Consider the following 17,453-nt stretch of genomic DNA (forward strand, 5'->3'; position numbering starts at 1 on the left):
GGCTAGTTTGATAGGTTTGCATTTGTGTGGTTGGATCAAAGTTCCTTTCAACCTAAATCAGGAATATTTAGTTCTGAATGTTTTCTACAGAGAAATGTTTACAGTTAATGTTTCATTTGTTTTGACCTATCATTCTGTGTGACAACTATACGCAATGTGTAATGAGGAGCCACATTTTACCGTAAGGGCAAGATTGTGTGTGATCAGCATATTATATACATTAGGGAATCACATTATCGTATGCCCTTCCACCGACAGGAAGAGTGACTGCTTGGGGTTTCGAGGAAAAGCTGAGACCACACTGCATTAGGTAGGTGACCAGAGTTGAAGCGAAGGGTGAAACTAATTAATTAATATTTTATACCCGTTGAGGCACTATCTTACATTTCTAAGAGCGTCTGAATGAATAAGAATTAATTAGTAAGAGGAAAACACACTCGTCCTCATCGCCAAACTCCCGAGCTTTATGGTTAATCACTTTTTTCAGTTATATTTCTTGTGTGTTTATGTTAATTTTACTTATACCCTTTTATTCACTTCTTTAATCCTTAGTTAGTCAATAAATACCCCTAAATCATGAAGTTGTTTTCCATATATTTCTTCTGAGCAGAATACAAAGATCCCTATTTCAAGAGCTTCTGATCTAAGGAAGTGAGACTGATTCATCGAAATTCTATTGATTGGTTGTTAAACTAATTAATAGTCATGGTCATTAGAGTAATTTAATTGAACTGTGTAAATTCCTGTACGACCAGCAGGTGGTGCCCTGATTCAAACGAGTGTAGATATTCACATATACACAAATGTCACTAACCTCCTGTAGGGGTTGGTCTTGCTCTGAGCCATGGCAGGATGATCTCAGGACCTCTGCAGACACTTTGGGACACTGAAGAGATAATAAAAATATAATAAAAATACAGATCTGACCAAGACATGTGTATACTCTCCACTGAGTCTCATCAGTGTTCATTAATTTGACTAAAAGGATCAGGAGACTGGAGGGTTGTGTTCAAATACTGAATTGCATATGCTATTTATTACATTTGTGGATATTGACAACTTGAACATAATCAAGGCCGACCTAACTTAATATTGTTAAATGCTGTTACATTGCTGAGCACCACCCTGCGCCTGGTACCGGGGATTGAGCTCAACGTGAGCCTCGTTTCACAGCCCTCTCTGAGGAATTTCCCTCATGTTACGTTCACATAAGCAAGGCTTTTACTGTGATTGGACTGATCGGAGTTTAGCAGCTTAAGGGGTGGTTGCAAACATCAGATTCCTCCACTTTAGCGGCTTGGCACAGACTGGTAAGCATCGCCTTTTTACATTTTCACTTGACATATTATACATTAACAATTTACAATCTGTAAATGCCATTACACGATAATTATTAGTCATATCTGTGTATTTTCTTTTGTTAATATGTGGAATTGATGCATAATTTTTATCAAATCAAATGCTGAATGCTAGTCAAGCGGTCACATGAAACAAAATTTCATGTTTTGTGTTTGGGGGTTTTAAGAAACCTGAGATAATATGTTGATAATCCAGTACAAGGATTAGATAAAGAAATGGACAAAAGTGCTCCTGTTTAGTTATATAAAGACCTAAGGTATAGGGATCCGACTCCTAAGATAAAAACATCTTAATCCTGAAGTAGAAGCAGATATGAAAGGTATATTTTATCTCTGTAGGGCGAGTTTCGGGTCATGGTGAGTGTTATCATGGTCCTGAAGGCGGTGAGCCTGTTTGTTGCAGAGCTCATCAGCTCCGTCACAGACTGGTTCCAGTCCAAACCAGCATGGGCCAACCTAGAAGTGCTGGAGGACACAGAACTGAAGTCCACTGGAGGCGGTGAGTCCGACAACAGCAACAAGGAGAATCTATCAACTTGCAGACACGCTGTGCTCTTTCACTGCAAATGTGTTTCTGATATGAAATTCTCTTTGTGTTGCTGTTCTTCCATCGCAGCTCAGCAAGGAAACAATTTGGGAATTTATAACTAAAAAGACAAACTTGATTGGACTAACTATTTTAACTTTCTAAAACATCTTATAATTGGGTAAGATTGTCAGAACAAACAGAATTCTACATTTGGTGAGATTATACATGGCAGCAAACAAATCAATCCACAAACTCTTAACTGGCCAAACCAGTGACTGCATAAATCATAATGGACAAGACCGTTAATGGACTTCTTCAGTTATGGCTAATTAAGAAGAGTCAGTGACATTAGATTGAATCATGCTCCTTTGTCTTTTTCAGTCCATGAGCGACACAGGGCCAAAACTCTGTGGGAGAAGACCGGAGCTGTGGTCCTGGTCGTACGGAGACCTGGATGATTATTGTGCAGAGAGGTACCAAACCACATGCATGTGTACCAGGAATAATAAGTCTGTAGTCACCTAACGGGTCAACTCTCAGCCACTTTATCCGATTCTCTCTGTCCTTCCTTCTCCAGGAGGCTGCTGAGCTGTCCTCTCTGAAATCCCAGCTGCAGGACCTTGAAGTCCCTCTGTTTGCCGTGGTCAAAGAAAACCTTGGCAAGGAGCTGGATTTCTTCAAGAAGTACTTCTCTGGGAAGGTCTACGTAGATCAGAAGGTCTGCTCTTACACATGGCTTTATGGTATGAAGCGAAACATGGAAGGATACGTTAAGATGATAAACTGCTTTTGCATCATTCTCGTAGAGAAATTTCTATGGCCCTCAAGAGAGGTGGATGTTTCTCTCCATGATTCTTCGTGTTGGCGTGTGGAGGAACCTTTGGCGGGCCTACAGGAGGGGCTTCAGGGGAAACCTAAGAGGGGAAGGACTTGTCCTGGGTGGCGTCTTCGTCATCGGGCCTGGAGATCAGGTAGGCAGTCACTTAAGAATACGTTATAACAAGTGTATCTGGATGTTTTAATGTGCTGTGATTTTTTTTCTCTTCTCCCAGGGTATTCTACTGGAGCACCGCGAGAAGGAGTTTGGGGATAACGTGAATATGCTGGCAGTACTCAGAACAGCCCGCAAAATGCAAGGCGACGCGGCAAGATAGACCTCAAACATGTGATAACAGTTGCTGGATGTTGCCATTTGTCTGTGTTCTTTAAGCCTCTACACCACAACAAAGCTTCGTACACTGTGCTCTGCTCTGCATTTGTAAACTGAATGCCCTTTGCTGATATATTATGCATGTGACACTTTGACTGTTTATTGACCCACTGTCTGCTGTTCTGCTCTTGGTCGTGTGAATGGTCTTTTGTGTGTTTTAATGAAGATTTGTTTCTAAACTCTGCGGAGAGAACAACTCTGATGGTAACACTCAGACCCGAACACGTTTAACAAGACAGCCTTTCAGCCTGACGTGAGGGAGATTGAACTTTTGGAGTGATTAAAAATATTTGCTATCCAATAAACCACTCACACTAAACCGGAAACGAGTATCTGCATATTTACCTGCACGCGTATCTTTGCTTTGCCTTGTGTTGCTCCTCAAAACATTTCATGCCAAAGTTCAAATCTTCCTGGTCAGCGATCTTTGCTCGATTGGTCACCCCTTGCTCCTCGGATTGTTTAGTACGCATGCGCCGAAGTCGTGTTTACTAAACGCTCATTCACTGGGCCGCTTCATTGATTCTGGTGAGTGTACTGTAAACTTTATTACACAACTAACCAATTAACTGTGTAAATGTCAAGACGCAGCTTCTGGAAGAGAGCAGCCGCTACAGCAGCAACCCCTGCTAGCTCCAGGCCCCGACTCAAATCAAACCAAAAGGCTGTTTAAAAACGAGCTAACTGCTAATTCACCTCCGGCTAGCCTCATCGCTGTCTCCGTGCCAACGGTGACTCGCCACAGTGACTTTGCAGGACAATGCATTAGTTATGTAACTGTCATAAGCGTAACATCTCAGCTACGCTAACATATCCAAGTCCTAGTCGGTTGGATATTTAAATGTAGTCTATAGCCGTTGATGCCATTGATCAGCGTTATATTGGTATTATTGTTTTGGTGGCGTAAAGGTCATTTATCTGCTCATCTTCTGACTTCCTGAAGGCTAAAAGTGCGTTTACTGCTGTTTTAGTGACCTCTTCTGTACATATAGGGAAGGTCAATACTGGAATCCGATCCTTTACTAATTAAAGTGGCAAGTAAATAAGATTACAGTTGCATTCAAATGACTACTTATTATTTTTATTTTTTTTGTAGTCATCCTATAATGCAGAATATTACGAAAGAACAAACAGGAAGTACGATATTACACAGCTACACACAGCTGGTAGACTAATAATAATAATAATACAAATCATAATTTTTTTATTTAATAGATAACATTAATGATACAAATCGAGTTAAGTTTGTTGTAAAAATAAACATTTATTAAATATATTTAATAAAATATTTATTAAGCTTAAAAAAGGCAGCTTTGCTAAGTAATTTAAACTTAAGTTAATTATGCAGAATGTTCCTCTTCAGGTTAATATATTATCACACACACAAACACACACACACACATACATACATACATACATACATACATACATACATATATCTGAAAATCTGTACTGTTTGGTTATTTTTGATAGATAATATTTTAGAAACCGATCACTTGCTTGTTCTGCAAAAGCATTCAAGGAATACTCTTCCTTAAGATACAGCCCCTCTGTCTCTATTGGCTGTTGCTGTTATCTTTTTTTCCAGCCCTTTTTCTCCCCGCCCGTTAAGTGTCAGAACACAAATGCATTCGAGAGGTTTACCGTTTGAAATAGAACCCGGATGATCCAGATACCCGGAGTATGAGTATTTCTTCGCATTTTGGAAATGGAGTCAAGTTAGTATATGATATTATTACTTTTTCTTACAGAAAAAAGATTTGATCTTTCTTGAACTTTACCCTAGTCCTGTCTTGTGTAATATGTGCAAGGCCGATCTTTTTTAATTCCAGTTGCATGAATTTCTGTGTGTAATACTGTAAACAGACATATGTTTGTCTTCACTGTAATTTAGTGTGTGTGTTGACTTGGTTACCACACACAAGAAGCTTTGTGTGTGAGAGAATATTCAACGGTCATACCCCAGTAGGATTATTCAGATAAGAATCACATATTTTATGCTTCATGCTTTTATCATTCTTTCATTTCGATATTACACACTCTGCAGGCTGGGTGATACATTTTTATTTTAAGCGTAGATACTGATAACTGATTTAATGTTTTATCAGGGGAGTATAATCAGGACAAAGAGGCCAAGGTATTTTCCTATAAATGTGTGAAATCAAATGCAGCCTCCTTGGAAGTAGCGCTTGACGTAGAGGTGGATTGTATGTCATGGCACAAGTGGTTTAACTTTCATAGAAAAGACTTGTGTTTCTTTGTTTCAGTGAAATCTTGAGGGTGTTTGTAGTCACAGGGTCAGACTTTTTCCACGGCCCCGATGCTGGCTCTATGCAGGTGTTCGACAGCCTTGCGGTGGAGACTGTCCCTGCGCTGCTCTGCCCTCTCTCAGGGGAGCATTGCCGTGAGCAGCCAGCCCTCCACCGAAACCAGGCTCCAGTTTCTAAGAGCCCAGGCTGCTCTCTTTCACCAAAGTAAAGCCAAAGCCAGTCCTGACCCAAACAAGCCCGCTACAGGCAAGGACATATTCGCCCGCCTACACAGCTCGCTGTTCCCCAATATAACCCAAAACCTCAAGCATGTTGTAGAAACAGTGTTAACAGCCGTGACTTGTGCACAGTGTTTCCCTGCTTTACACCTGCTTGTGCTGGAGTGAGTCTCGTCCTTCATTACACTGAAGACTTATGAACGTAGACAAAATGAATAACTAATTTAACACATTTTATAAGCAATGTAAAATGGTTTGATAAGAGTTATGAATATGGTTTGTGAATGGCATAGTTTCATCCACTATCCATAGATAAAACTTGCACTAATTGAAAGTGCAATAAGAAACATTCCAGCTGAAGTCAGACATAACTCGTGTTGAGCAGCATCCTGTCTCCTAACTAAGTATGTGAGCTATTTAATGTCATAGATGAGCATTAGACTAGAGTAAAGTGATAATAGCTATGCTGGTAAAAACCACCACACACACAGAAGTTAAAAATTGGCAAGCTGGGGCCTGTCAGTGTCTTGGCCTTGGATGTCTGAGGTCTTCTTGTTTAAGAGATAAGAGTGATAGAGAATGCAAATTTCAACAAGTCTGCATTTCTAGCTCGGCTACGATAAGCATTGTGAAGGAAAACTGCAAAAAGCTAAGAGTTTCCTTATGATTATGTCAATCTCGTCACACATTTCTCTCCTCGTGTTGTTGCCGTTTGTGCTGCAGTGTTGACCTCTGTGTCCGAGCTGGAAGGGGGTTTGTTTGCGATGGGGATGTGGTCGTTGGGTCTGGGTGCTGTCGGAGCGGCGCTCGCCGGGATCTTCCTGGCCAACACTGATCTGTGTCTGCCTAAAGTCGCTCAGGCGTCACTGGAGGACCTTGAAGAGGCGGACCTGCGCTCCACCATAGACGGTAGGTAGGCCTCCTGATTGGCTGTTAAACAATGTTACCCACCAAGAAGCGTTTGTCTAAAAACCTGCTGTTGTTAAACCCATTAGGAGGGGAATTAACATTACAACATTTCCAGTTTTCTCCACCGTTGCATGTTTGTATGCATTGTGCATGCACTGAATGAGGTTTAGTGTTGAATTTAAGGCAAAGCTGCTTTTCTCAAATCTGCTGGCATTACAGATTAGATCACTGTAAAGGTCTTTATCCGAAGCTGAATGTCGAGTTACTGTGTTGTTCTTCGCACATATAGATTCCATGTGACCATGAACATTTTGCATCTTTCTATCTGCCACAAAATGGCTTCATTGAATTGTCAGAATGTCCGTTTGGAGCCTTGTTTTCTAAACAGTTTGTTCTTGTTTTGGTCTGCAGACGACAACGTCATCAAAGCAAAGAGCCTGTGGGACAAGAACGGGGCCGTCGTCATGGCCGTTCGGCGGCCTGGATGATTTTTGTGCAGAGAGGTGATACAAAATGTCTCTGAATGACCGAGGCGTGTTGCACAGGACACTGAGTGAAAATGTATAGTGTGTGTGTGTGAGTAATATTTACCATGATCTCTCTATAGGAGGCCTCTGAGCTGTCCTCTCTGAAGCCCCAGCTGGAAGAGCTCGGGGTCCCTTTGGTCGCTGTGGTGAAGGAGGATGTTACCACAGAGATCCAGGACTTCAGGCCGCACTTTGCTGGGGACATCTACATAGATGAAAAGGTCAGCAGTGCTAGATAACATCAGAGCTTTCAGAGTTACTCACCCTCCTGTAAGTCCATCTTTAGATGCAATTAAAACAGTTTAATACCTTTTAAAGATCGGGACCCCTGCAGTGCACACTGATCACTGATCAAACCTGTCCCAAGCATTTTCTGAACAGAAAACATTAAAAAACAACTAGAAGAAATGATTCACATGCTGGAAGCTCAAGTTATTAAACAATGAATTCATTATTAACATTGTTTATGGACTAATTGTTTCAGCTCTGGTGAGATGAATAGTTTGGGTGTGGATCAGTCTATTTGTAGAGTGTATAATGGTACATTAGGTTCTTGGTTTACGAAGCAATTTTTAATGATCCTCTTATGGGAAATGGGGTGAGCTGACTGAAACTAAACTGTGCGATTGTAGAAAAACTTCTACGGCCCACTGCAGAGGAAGATGGGGGGTCTTGGGTTCATTCGCCTCGGGGTGTGGCAGAACTTCATACGGGCCTGGAGGTCTGGTTACCAGGGCAACATGAACGGCGAGGGCTTCGTCCTGGGGGGAGTGTTTGTGATTGGAGCAGGAGACCAGGTAAGCGTGTAGCTGGACTGCACAAGAAGATTTGGCTCAAAAGAACTTTCTAAAACTGTCTTTTAAATGCATGTTGTGTTTTCAGGGGATTCTCCTGGAACACCGCGAGAAGGAGTTTGGCAACAAAGTGCAGATTGCAGATGTTTTAGAGGCTGTTAAGAAAATTGTGCCAGACAAATAAGTTGCCATTCCCCCCCCCCCCCCCCCCCCCCCCCGCAAACAAACAGCATGATAAAAAAAGGTACTGCATTTAGATCAAACCGTAGCTGAATTTACACTGAGATGCAAAGTCTATCACTGACATTACCTCCGTCTTTTGCACACAAATTTACTGTTGATTATGAAAGTAGAGCTGTGAAAGTCAGCACAGAGCCAATGTTTCAGGGTTAGATTATTCCTCTTTTCCTCTGCTACGGAGAGAGTTTTTGACACGGGTATTAAAAACGCAGCTCATAGGGGACTTAGATTTAAGGTAATTTGAAATCGGCCTTTTAGAGGACCACATAAATCACTCTGAAGGTTTGGGTTACACATTTGATTTATGATCTTATTAACTATTTGTTGGCGGTACATTTGTAAAAACGCTCCTCCGCGTTTTTTTTGCGCCTCCTGGTCAGGCACCTGAACGGGCCTCCCAACGTGGCAGACGAGTCGGGGTCCGCGTGTGTGATAATGACAACTCGACTCTAAACTCAGCATTGAGAGGAGCAGGTTTGATGCACAAACACACAGAGGTTCAACCACTGTCGCCATTTTGAGAAGAGCTCGTTCTGCCTGAAGCACGTGTGTGTTTGTGTATGAGAGATGTGAATAGAAGTAAATAAATAAAGATCTTAACCGTGCTCCTGAGTGTTGTTTGTTATAGACTAGTATGTAGGTTCTCAGCATCCACAACCGCTATTACAACCATGCAGCTTGTATGGGATTATGTATTTCATGCATTTATAACCATTTTCAGATGGTAAAAAGAATTAAAACCTTAATACATATTGTTCTATTTTTTACAAGACAGCACATCTGGTAATTAGTTGTGACTGTTATTTAAACCATGAATTCATTAGCGCTAAAGGAACATTCATGCACTGAAATCTAAAAGGAAGAGATCTACTCTTCTTTCAGGATGGGCCCAAACATGTCATGTTTCAACCTCTACTCCTGTGAATAATTGCAGGCCGAGCTGTATAATCCACATTCATGTTTGAATTCCAAGGTGGGTTGGTCACTTTGTGGCATTCTCAGTTTAATCAGAGTTTTATCAGATCGCCTCACCCTCTCCTGGACGTAGAACAAACATTATTATTTAAGCATTGTATTTTCTGGGCGATGCTATATTTGAATATTTATAATATGAATAATGTTAAATTAAGCAGACACATTTGAACTTTAACATACCATATTTTATTCTATTGCTCGGAGTAAAATTCATTCCACATCAAGAAAATATATTTCAGCACAATACAAAATAGAGGGAGAAAACACTGTGCACCAACACTAACAGAACTACGTGTGTGAGTCGTCTTTTCATTTGTGCCTTCAATGTGCAAAGATTTGACATTTTCATTAGTGGGTTTTCAAACAGGGAGCCAAAACCCGCTGGTACTATGTGAGGTCAAGTATATTATGAGATTTTATTTAATATCAATTCCAAAAATGTGATATTTAACTTAAACTAAACTAAATAAACTTTGTGTTGGGATGCTTGCTACGTTTTCGAAATGTTTCGAAAAAGGTGTGTCTCACTGACAAACTTGAGGACCATTTCTGTGTAAAAAAAAAAAAAGTTTTTGCATGAGAAAAGCCTGGAAAAAGGTCCAGACATTAAAGCTGAAATAAAAACTTTAAAAGCAACACACTTCTTGTCATACCCGTCACATCTTTGGCTCGATCTAATGGTGCGATCTGTTAACGGTGGTGCAGTACAGTCACAAGCTGAGATACATCTTCACAAAATGTTTTTGAAATACTGACTGAAACCCTCCAGTTTTGTTCTCGACACTATTGCGCCATCATTTCAAGACCAAGGAAAAAAAAAAAAAGCAGAAGCTCAAGCGACATGGTTACGAGCAATGAAAGCTGCCAGTCAATTAAGTAGCATTAAGTTCAACTTCGTCGAGCACCACAGACAAAAACAATCTTCAGTGTGCACAATCTTTGAAAGCTCCCTTTAAATAGCAACACAACTCCATCTAGTTCCTACAGCAGCACAGCAAAGGTTATATAGTGCAGTTTCATCCTCAGCAGGAAAACACTCCAAAACACAATAACTGAATGAATGATGCGGCGTGATGCATGTCCAATAATACCGGACTACAACAGTGATGCTAACTATGAAACACTGTCCTTCAGTGATCATCTCTCAGTGTTACAGGAGGCAAGAAACTCAAAGAGTAGCATTTGTCTGTGTGTTAAGCGCTTACACAATAATATGAATGACAGTTGAAGAAAAATGAGATATCCATCATTTACAAATGACATCCACATTCTCATACAGAGGTCGGTATTTCAGGATAAGGTCGTGTGCGTTTATAAAATGATCTCTGCAGCACTTTGGAATTAAATCCTTCAGTTTTAGCATCACATATAAACACAATCATTAGTATTTCTGTGCAGAAGTTGATAATTGTGCAGTTGCTACAGTCCCGTAACAATCATTTTACTTTGATTTCAGAAAAAAAATAATTAAAATGACTACAGATGCTTGATGGAGGTGAATTTAAGTTCAAACAATCTAACTGTTGCGTATAGTTTTCTTTGAACGACATACACAAAACATCACGTTACACAAACATAGATTGGTATAATGTAATCTGTGACTGTGCCCACTGTATGAAGTCCTTTCACCTAAAAACTCGTTCATTCACTCATTGCACAACATCTGCTTCTGTAATATGAGCAGCTGGCATTGTCTTCCTATGCATATGTGGATTAACGTATACATATATTTATAAATATATCCAAGAAAAAATATACTTATTTTTGCATAATCAAGACGGACGACACAGGGATAAAGTCGGCTGATATTTTCTCACGTACACCACCATCTAACCACACTGTACAGTCGTGTGCAACAAAGTGAATTAATCTGATCAGAGAAGCTCAAACTCAGCCAAACTCCACTTTCAAAAAGCCACAACTAAAACACAAGCAGTTACCCACCGCCCTATCTAGAAATAAGCATTTAGTATTTTGACTTTGTCACGCAACTTTACCTGCTTTCATTTGGTACAATGGTTGCAGATGGTTAGCTAGCTGTTGTGCATTAAAACCCTGCATCTCCGACTATAAGGAACTAAAACTAGACAGCTTGTGACCATTAAAACCACCAAATTCTGAGTTGCAAAAGTTTCACAACAGCAAAACATTGTTTTTCTTCTAAATGCAAATTGCAAAATTTGAATCGCTTTGTCTCAGCACATAAAAAGGTATATTCCTCCAACTGACACCCAGCAAACACACACCAGCATCTACAACAATCAAATAGTTCATTAATGGGCACCGCACTAGTTCATAAAGCAATCTCAAAGGATAAAAAGCCTTGAAAAACAGGCTGCCAATTCCATGGCTGTGCTTTGTGGGCTTTTGCAGTATGATTTCTACACATTGTACGTTATTACCTATGAAGTATGGGGCATAAGTACACTTAAAGAGAGTCAGAGAGAGAGCATTGATTAGGAGTACAAGAAAGGGCTGGACTATTCAGAGCAGATTAACACACTGGATTTTCCAGTACAACAACATTGTTCAACTACAAGGTGGAAATTATTGCGCGCAATATATTCAACATACAATAGTGAGTCATAGCTTAACATATTACTTAATGCTGACTAGGCAAGAATTGGTAACAGGAAATCTAAATGAAGGAGGAGGGAGGCCGAAGATGATGTGACATTCAAAGGCAAGTACATCCACGACTTACAAGCACAAGCCTTCATTTTAAACTGGAGTTACAAATAATTAACTTAACACCTGCAAAACATGAAATATTGGTAAGTGAAACATGAATCAGTTTGCATTTGCTGACTCCTTATAGGCCATTTGACCAAAAGGACAGAAAACACCACAACACAAAAAAAACAACAACAGAACAACAGGAGTAACTTTTTCTTTTCTATGGAGTGTCATCCTTGGAGTGTCATCGATGTGACTGACAGTTCTCTCCGTCTCTCTTGACAGAGAGAACTGTCAGTCATCTTCCCTCTGGAGGCGTTTTGTTTTCTCTTCAGTCAATCCTCAACAATCAAGGCCCTAACCCCGACCATCCACTATTACACTTGGAGTTAAATTCAGAAAACAAATACATTTAGACTTGCCCTCCCACTTGTGCCCTCAGGACAGTAGATGTGTGTGTATACCGTATATATAAAGTATATAGATGTGTGTGTGATTGTGTGTGTGCATGGAGATGTGTTGGCTGGTCCTACAGGCCCTTGTTGAAGTAAACTGTGGTGGTGCTGGGACTGGTCTGTCGTATCCTCTCCTGCAGATCTGCTTCCAGCCCGCTCACACTCATAGAGCTACAAAGAGATGGTTGAACATGGTTAAAACGCTGTCGACATGTTAGGTAATGCTGCATTTACAAGTATAAAAGCCTTCTCCTCCAAGGATAGAGACGTGGCCGGCGGTACCTTTTCTGTGGGAAGAGGGCGCAGCACAAAGGAGTGGCAAACACCAGGCTGAAAACAAGAGATGGGAAGGAAGGTTTCAAACTCTGTCCTGCGTTCCTTTATAAGTACAGGTAATAGAGTCCATTATGTTTAATTTACTTACCACAGACCGACGAGCCCCACCTGGACGGGAGCGTTTAGAATAGGGAACCGCTACAGGGAGACAAAGTCAGAGAAGTTCAAAGTTTCACATGTTTGTCCGCATGAACATAAGGACTCTATGTTTATGTGCAACATATGAAATGCGACCGGGCTGTTCCATCCTCACAAATCACCGGCTCCCCCAGTAAATCCACTGACTGATAAAGTTTGGGTCCGCTTACCTTCATGAAGGCTCTTTTCTCCAGAGCATTCATTATAACGGGAGGAATGGCTGTAAAAATGAAAAATAAATCTGGTGAAGTTCTCATTACAGAAAACATCAACCTCGGTATGGTTTTAGATCCATAAGTTAAGTAATGAATGGCAAAATAGTAGATGTAATGGTGACATTACCCATCGCTGGCACTGCCATGCCGATCCTCGACACCACCACCTGCATGATTGCCTGCTTGGCAGCGCTGGGGGACTCTCCTAATCGGTTTCCATTCTCATCCATCACAGGGATACCGTACTTCAACTCCCTGAAAGAAATACAAATGTCATGTAAGAGCAGCTGCAGCCGCCGCCACCGTTCCTGGAAGCTCCAGAGTGAACGGAGCAGAAGTCTTTTAGGATATATCTCACCTCTGTCTCATGAAGGGAATGTTAATACAGTTAGCAGCAGCAACAGCAGCAAAGGGGACGAACCGACTGGCGATTGGGGGGAGACGCTGCAAAAGGTGCAGAATCAGAAACACATTTAGACGTCAAATCTCTGCAGATCAGCTGTCTGTATCGGATTTTTTTTGATGGATTACCGTAGCGAGGGACTTGAGACCCAGGGCTGTGACTACAGCTCCAGTAGTAGCACTGACGTAGGCTGCACCAAGTTGACTGCGAAGAGACAGATCAGATGCATATCATACATTAATTACCCACTTCCTTTTTCAACATTTTGAAACGCCATAAATAGCCAATCCACGCTACAGCACATGAGGTCTGTGGCTGAGAATTGGGTACACTGAAGTGAAACATTAGTAGATTGGGCTCAGTAAGTGTGAAAAACCGTGCAAATGTGTGAATGTGGGGACAATGTGTGAAAAGTAAACAAAAAAAGAAAAAAGAAGAACATCTTCACTAATAATGATAACGTAGAGGAAGCCACCATAACATTGATCCTCAATAACATGAATATGCATTTGCATGTTGTGAAGGCAAACCCTCTCCCCCATTCTTCACACATGCACATAAAGTGTGTGCATTTCAGTTGCATCTGAAGAATGCATTTCCTGCAAATGCACCCGACATCAACCCGGAGCATACAACCTCAGCATGAGTGCATGGTGACATGGGGCTCAACATGCTTAACAGTGGAACGTAGTACCGCTGTGAGGGAAACGAGAGGACAGCAGCTCCTTACAGACACTAGTTTAGAGGGAGGACAGGACAGAGCTACAGTGGGAGTGAAGTGAGAAGTCCTCCCTACTTCACGGTCATGGGGGCATCTCCGCTGCGGTTGGTGTAGTTGACGACAGCGTTGAAGGACTGGTTAACCCACTGCCAGAACACCACTGCCGGAGTAGTCCTGCAAACACGGGAGATAACAACGGTTTAGTTTGAGGAAGTGAGATGTCACAGTACACACTAAGAGAAGAAACTATCATAGAAGAGCAGAAATATCCTATTTGTCTACTAAAATATGTATTTTAAATGATTTACAACCCAGCAGTTATGTTTTGATTAAAGCTGATTAAACTACAAAACCACATTTAGCTAGATGATTTTTTCTTTTTACCTGCTGCTGTGAAATGATTATCATCTTTTATTTAATTTTTTCAGTCAAGTCCAGCCAAGTCAAGTGAGTCAGTATTCCTGAATTACAGGTTTGTCTCGGATAGCTTTACACATAAACCACCCCTTGAGCCATACTGTTGTTAACCAGTGAAACATACTGAATAGTGTTTTGAACTAAAAACTTCTTCTTTTTAAATCTCACAGTTCAGGCGAGCCTACAAGTATTTTGCACTTTGACAAATTATCTGATGTTTTGACTTTGTTGTGGCTTTTTATTTTACTGTTTAAAGCATGTAGAATTTTAAATGTTCATAGTCCCTCTAGTGGTAGGATGCAAAAATTACACTGTGTAATCCCTATGCTCCATAGTCTGAATTATCATAAAATTAATATCTAATGATGTAAAAAATACAGGTCCAATATTAAATAAATGAATAAGCTCATGAAAAATTAAATAAATACAGATAAAATATAAAATACAGCCTTAAATTTCCATGAAACATTTTGTTTAATATCATTATGAGAGTCTATTTCATCTTGCTTATGTAATAAGTTGGTTTACAGCAGGTACTTTCTAAAAAATCCAGCAGTTTAGTGCTGCCCAATGATTTAGTGAGTGAGTGATTTTTTTTTTTTTATTCAATAAGAGGATCTCATCACTCAGGGATTAAAATCTATTTTTATGATGTATGCTGTACAGATACAGTAAATCACAGGGAAACTGTATTATAGTCAGTATATTATTGGTTTCCCCATTTCTTCTTTTTTCTACTTCTTCTTTCTATTCCTGTCTTTGCCCATTTTATTTTGATGAAGCCATTTTCAGATTGGAGTTTAGCATACATTGAATCATGAATTGAAACCTCTGCTGTACCTGTAGAAGGTGAGCATGCAGCCTGTGATGGACATGTTCATTGGCACCTGAGCGGACATCCGGCCAATCACAAACATCTTCTCCCCTGTGTCGGGGTGGAAAGCGGAGTCGTAGACGTACTTGGCTCTCCAGAGCTCATCCTCAGTCAGGCCAGGCTTCACAATCCCACCTCTGAAGAAGTCAAAACAGTGGAGATCTATAGTATTTTCCACATATTTAAACATGAAAACATGAAACTTAGTGATCTACACAAACCATGAGACTGATGATCAACTGATTTTAGATGCTATCCCTTTGGCATTTCTATTACATTGAACTAGCCACATCAATTCTCATTCATGCCTCACACCATGACAACCTCTATAAACATGACTTTTATCATCCTACTCCATCCTCTTATCTGCTGACCCTCTACCTGTAGTTCTCCATGATCACTCTGGACTCCTCCAGAGTCTCGGAGGACAGCAGGACGTTCCTGGGATCTGTGACCATGAAGAAGTGCTTGGCGCGCCCCATGAAGGTGCCTTGGTCCCATCTTGGCTCCTTGATGTTGATGTTGAGGGACAGCTCTTCAGACATGCTGGATTTCTTTAATTAAAAACAGACATGTTAATTTGTGGTCGCACTTTGTTCCAATTCTATGGTGAATTCACATGTAAATACAACAAGGAGGTCCAGTTATCTATTGTACTGCACACAGGGTGGGGCCTGTAATGACACCAAAACCATACTGTCTGTTACGATACTTTACTTTGAAAATTAATTCAGTACATGCTTTTCAACTAAATATTTAAAGCTAATGTTCTGCACTGAATGTTGTCTAAAAACAAGAACTTTGTCCAAAATTATTGGGAACCATCTGACCCAACAATTTGATAGGAACACTTTCAATGCTCTGTTATACTGACATATTTTGGAGGATATTGAGTAAGTATTGCTCCTCCGTCATTGAACAGCATACAACTTGGTAAATACATACATTACTGAACAAATACCCCAAAAAGACTATTCAGGAGTCAAACATGTTCTGTTCTAAATTTCAAAGAACACAGTTATCTTGTACTGTGAGTACAAGATAAAAAGGAGCTACACTGAAACACAAACCCTGCTAGAAGCCAGCACTTGTGGTGTTTGTGTCTGTTGAATATAAAGCTGCAGAAAAATGGCATGAAAATGAAAATCTGAAAATGAGTAAGCATTTTTGTACTACTATTTTTCTCTCTTCAGTTGCCTCTATTACAAAAATGCAACATTTTAACTGCCATTTCTGCATCACCTTATATTATTATTATGAATAGTGAAACCAGCCATTTCAAAGAGATATACTTTTGGTAAATCACAACTTAATATTATGCATGTGTTATTGAAAACACATGTTAAATAGCTTATTTTATAAATGAGACCAAATAAATCCATTGAGGCAGAGTTAACAGGCTCTCGCTTTCCCTCTCCTATCAATATAACAAGAATGTAGCCTTTTATGTTAGATTATATTTTATGAGTAGGTTAAAATTATCAGAACAAAATGAACATTCAGGCCACCTCATGTGGCTCAAATGTGTACTGCAGATATAAAAGTTATAATAACATATATATAATAAAAGAGTGGAAGAAATGTTCCCAACCCAGTTTTACCAACATTAAAGGCTACAAATAACAGTGGTTTGCATTCATTATGAATCTGCAGATTATTTCTCCTGGTTAATCAAATGTCAGAAATGTCCTAAAGCCAACAGTGACTTCTTGGAAATTGCTTTTTTTGTGTCAAACTCACAGTCCAAAACATGATCAGTTTTTGTCACTTAAGACTTTGAAAAGCAGCAAATCATCACATTTCAGGAGCTGGAATAAGTAACTATGACGTGTTTGCTTGAAAGAAATGAAAACAGCTGCCAGTCAATCACCTTTGCATGCATTCAGCAGGTGTACAGACGTGCTTCTGTGGGTGAGTACAATCACTAAACTATTATAGGAATGTGCTGTGACTGTAGCAGTCCTTACAGCCTCAACCCGACCATAACCTCTCTCTTTGGTAATGTCTGCAAACTGCAGAAGCACGAACATAACCTGCAGGGCGAGATAACGACTGTGGACACGGTGGATTCAAAAGACACAGACGTTGAATACACTGCTCACTCAGCTGAATCTGTGTTCCTCATAACGTCGAGGATATGTAACGTGTATGGTTTCACATCGCATAGCAGATTACAAGAGATTGCGTG

The 17,453-nt window shown here is 40.3% G+C and overlaps 2 protein-coding genes and 1 pseudogene across 6 annotated transcripts in view; 2 read left to right on the forward strand and 1 right to left on the reverse strand.

The window, feature by feature from the left end:
- Positions 1 to 17,453, reverse strand: part of sfxn3 (sideroflexin 3) — a 234,876-nt gene that overhangs the window by 216,954 nt on the left and 469 nt on the right. The window contains exons 2-11 of one of the 2 annotated variants that reach the window (XM_084020683.1): positions 15,647 to 15,819; positions 15,232 to 15,402; positions 14,050 to 14,148; positions 13,382 to 13,457; positions 13,209 to 13,294; positions 12,978 to 13,105; positions 12,806 to 12,855; positions 12,586 to 12,635; positions 12,444 to 12,491; positions 12,232 to 12,332 (exon numbers count right to left, since the gene is read on the reverse strand). In XM_084020683.1, coding sequence (XP_083876809.1) covers positions 12,236 to 12,332; positions 12,444 to 12,491; positions 12,586 to 12,635; positions 12,806 to 12,855; positions 12,978 to 13,105; positions 13,209 to 13,294; positions 13,382 to 13,457; positions 14,050 to 14,148; positions 15,232 to 15,402; positions 15,647 to 15,810 — 969 coding nt within the window. In that variant the 5' untranslated portion in view covers positions 15,811 to 15,819 and the 3' untranslated portion in view covers positions 12,232 to 12,235. Of the gene's footprint in view, positions 1 to 10,497; positions 12,333 to 12,443; positions 12,492 to 12,585; positions 12,636 to 12,805; positions 12,856 to 12,977; positions 13,106 to 13,208; positions 13,295 to 13,381; positions 13,458 to 14,049; positions 14,149 to 15,231; positions 15,403 to 15,646; positions 15,820 to 17,453 lie in introns of those variants that run through there. The other variant, XM_084020682.1, reaches the window with a different exon arrangement.
- Positions 1,231 to 3,508, forward strand: LOC311020581 (peroxiredoxin-like 2A; annotated as a pseudogene). The gene is made up of 6 exons (XR_014599304.1): positions 1,231 to 1,310; positions 1,697 to 1,857; positions 2,269 to 2,360; positions 2,465 to 2,605; positions 2,694 to 2,858; positions 2,940 to 3,508. The product of XR_014599304.1 is annotated as a peroxiredoxin-like 2A (transcript).
- Positions 3,570 to 8,015, forward strand: LOC311020580 (peroxiredoxin-like 2A). 3 transcript variants are annotated; one of them, XM_084020691.1, is made up of 6 exons: positions 3,570 to 3,625; positions 6,309 to 6,494; positions 6,906 to 6,997; positions 7,102 to 7,242; positions 7,654 to 7,818; positions 7,904 to 8,015. In XM_084020691.1, the coding sequence occupies exons 2-6, from the start codon at positions 6,350 to 6,352 to the stop codon at positions 7,997 to 7,999; spliced, it is 639 nt and encodes a 212-aa protein (XP_083876817.1). In that variant the 5' UTR covers positions 3,570 to 3,625; positions 6,309 to 6,349; the 3' UTR covers positions 8,000 to 8,015. The 3 variants fall into 3 exon arrangements, with proteins under 3 accessions (XP_083876817.1, XP_083876816.1, XP_083876818.1); XM_084020690.1 differs by lacking the exon at positions 3,570 to 3,625 and adding an exon at positions 4,727 to 4,815; XM_084020692.1 differs by lacking the exon at positions 3,570 to 3,625 and adding an exon at positions 5,375 to 5,613.

This window comes from Eutrigla gurnardus, assembly GCF_963514095.1.
Source record: "Eutrigla gurnardus genome assembly, chromosome: 11".
NCBI classification, from domain to species: Eukaryota; Metazoa; Chordata; class Actinopteri; order Perciformes; family Triglidae; genus Eutrigla; species Eutrigla gurnardus.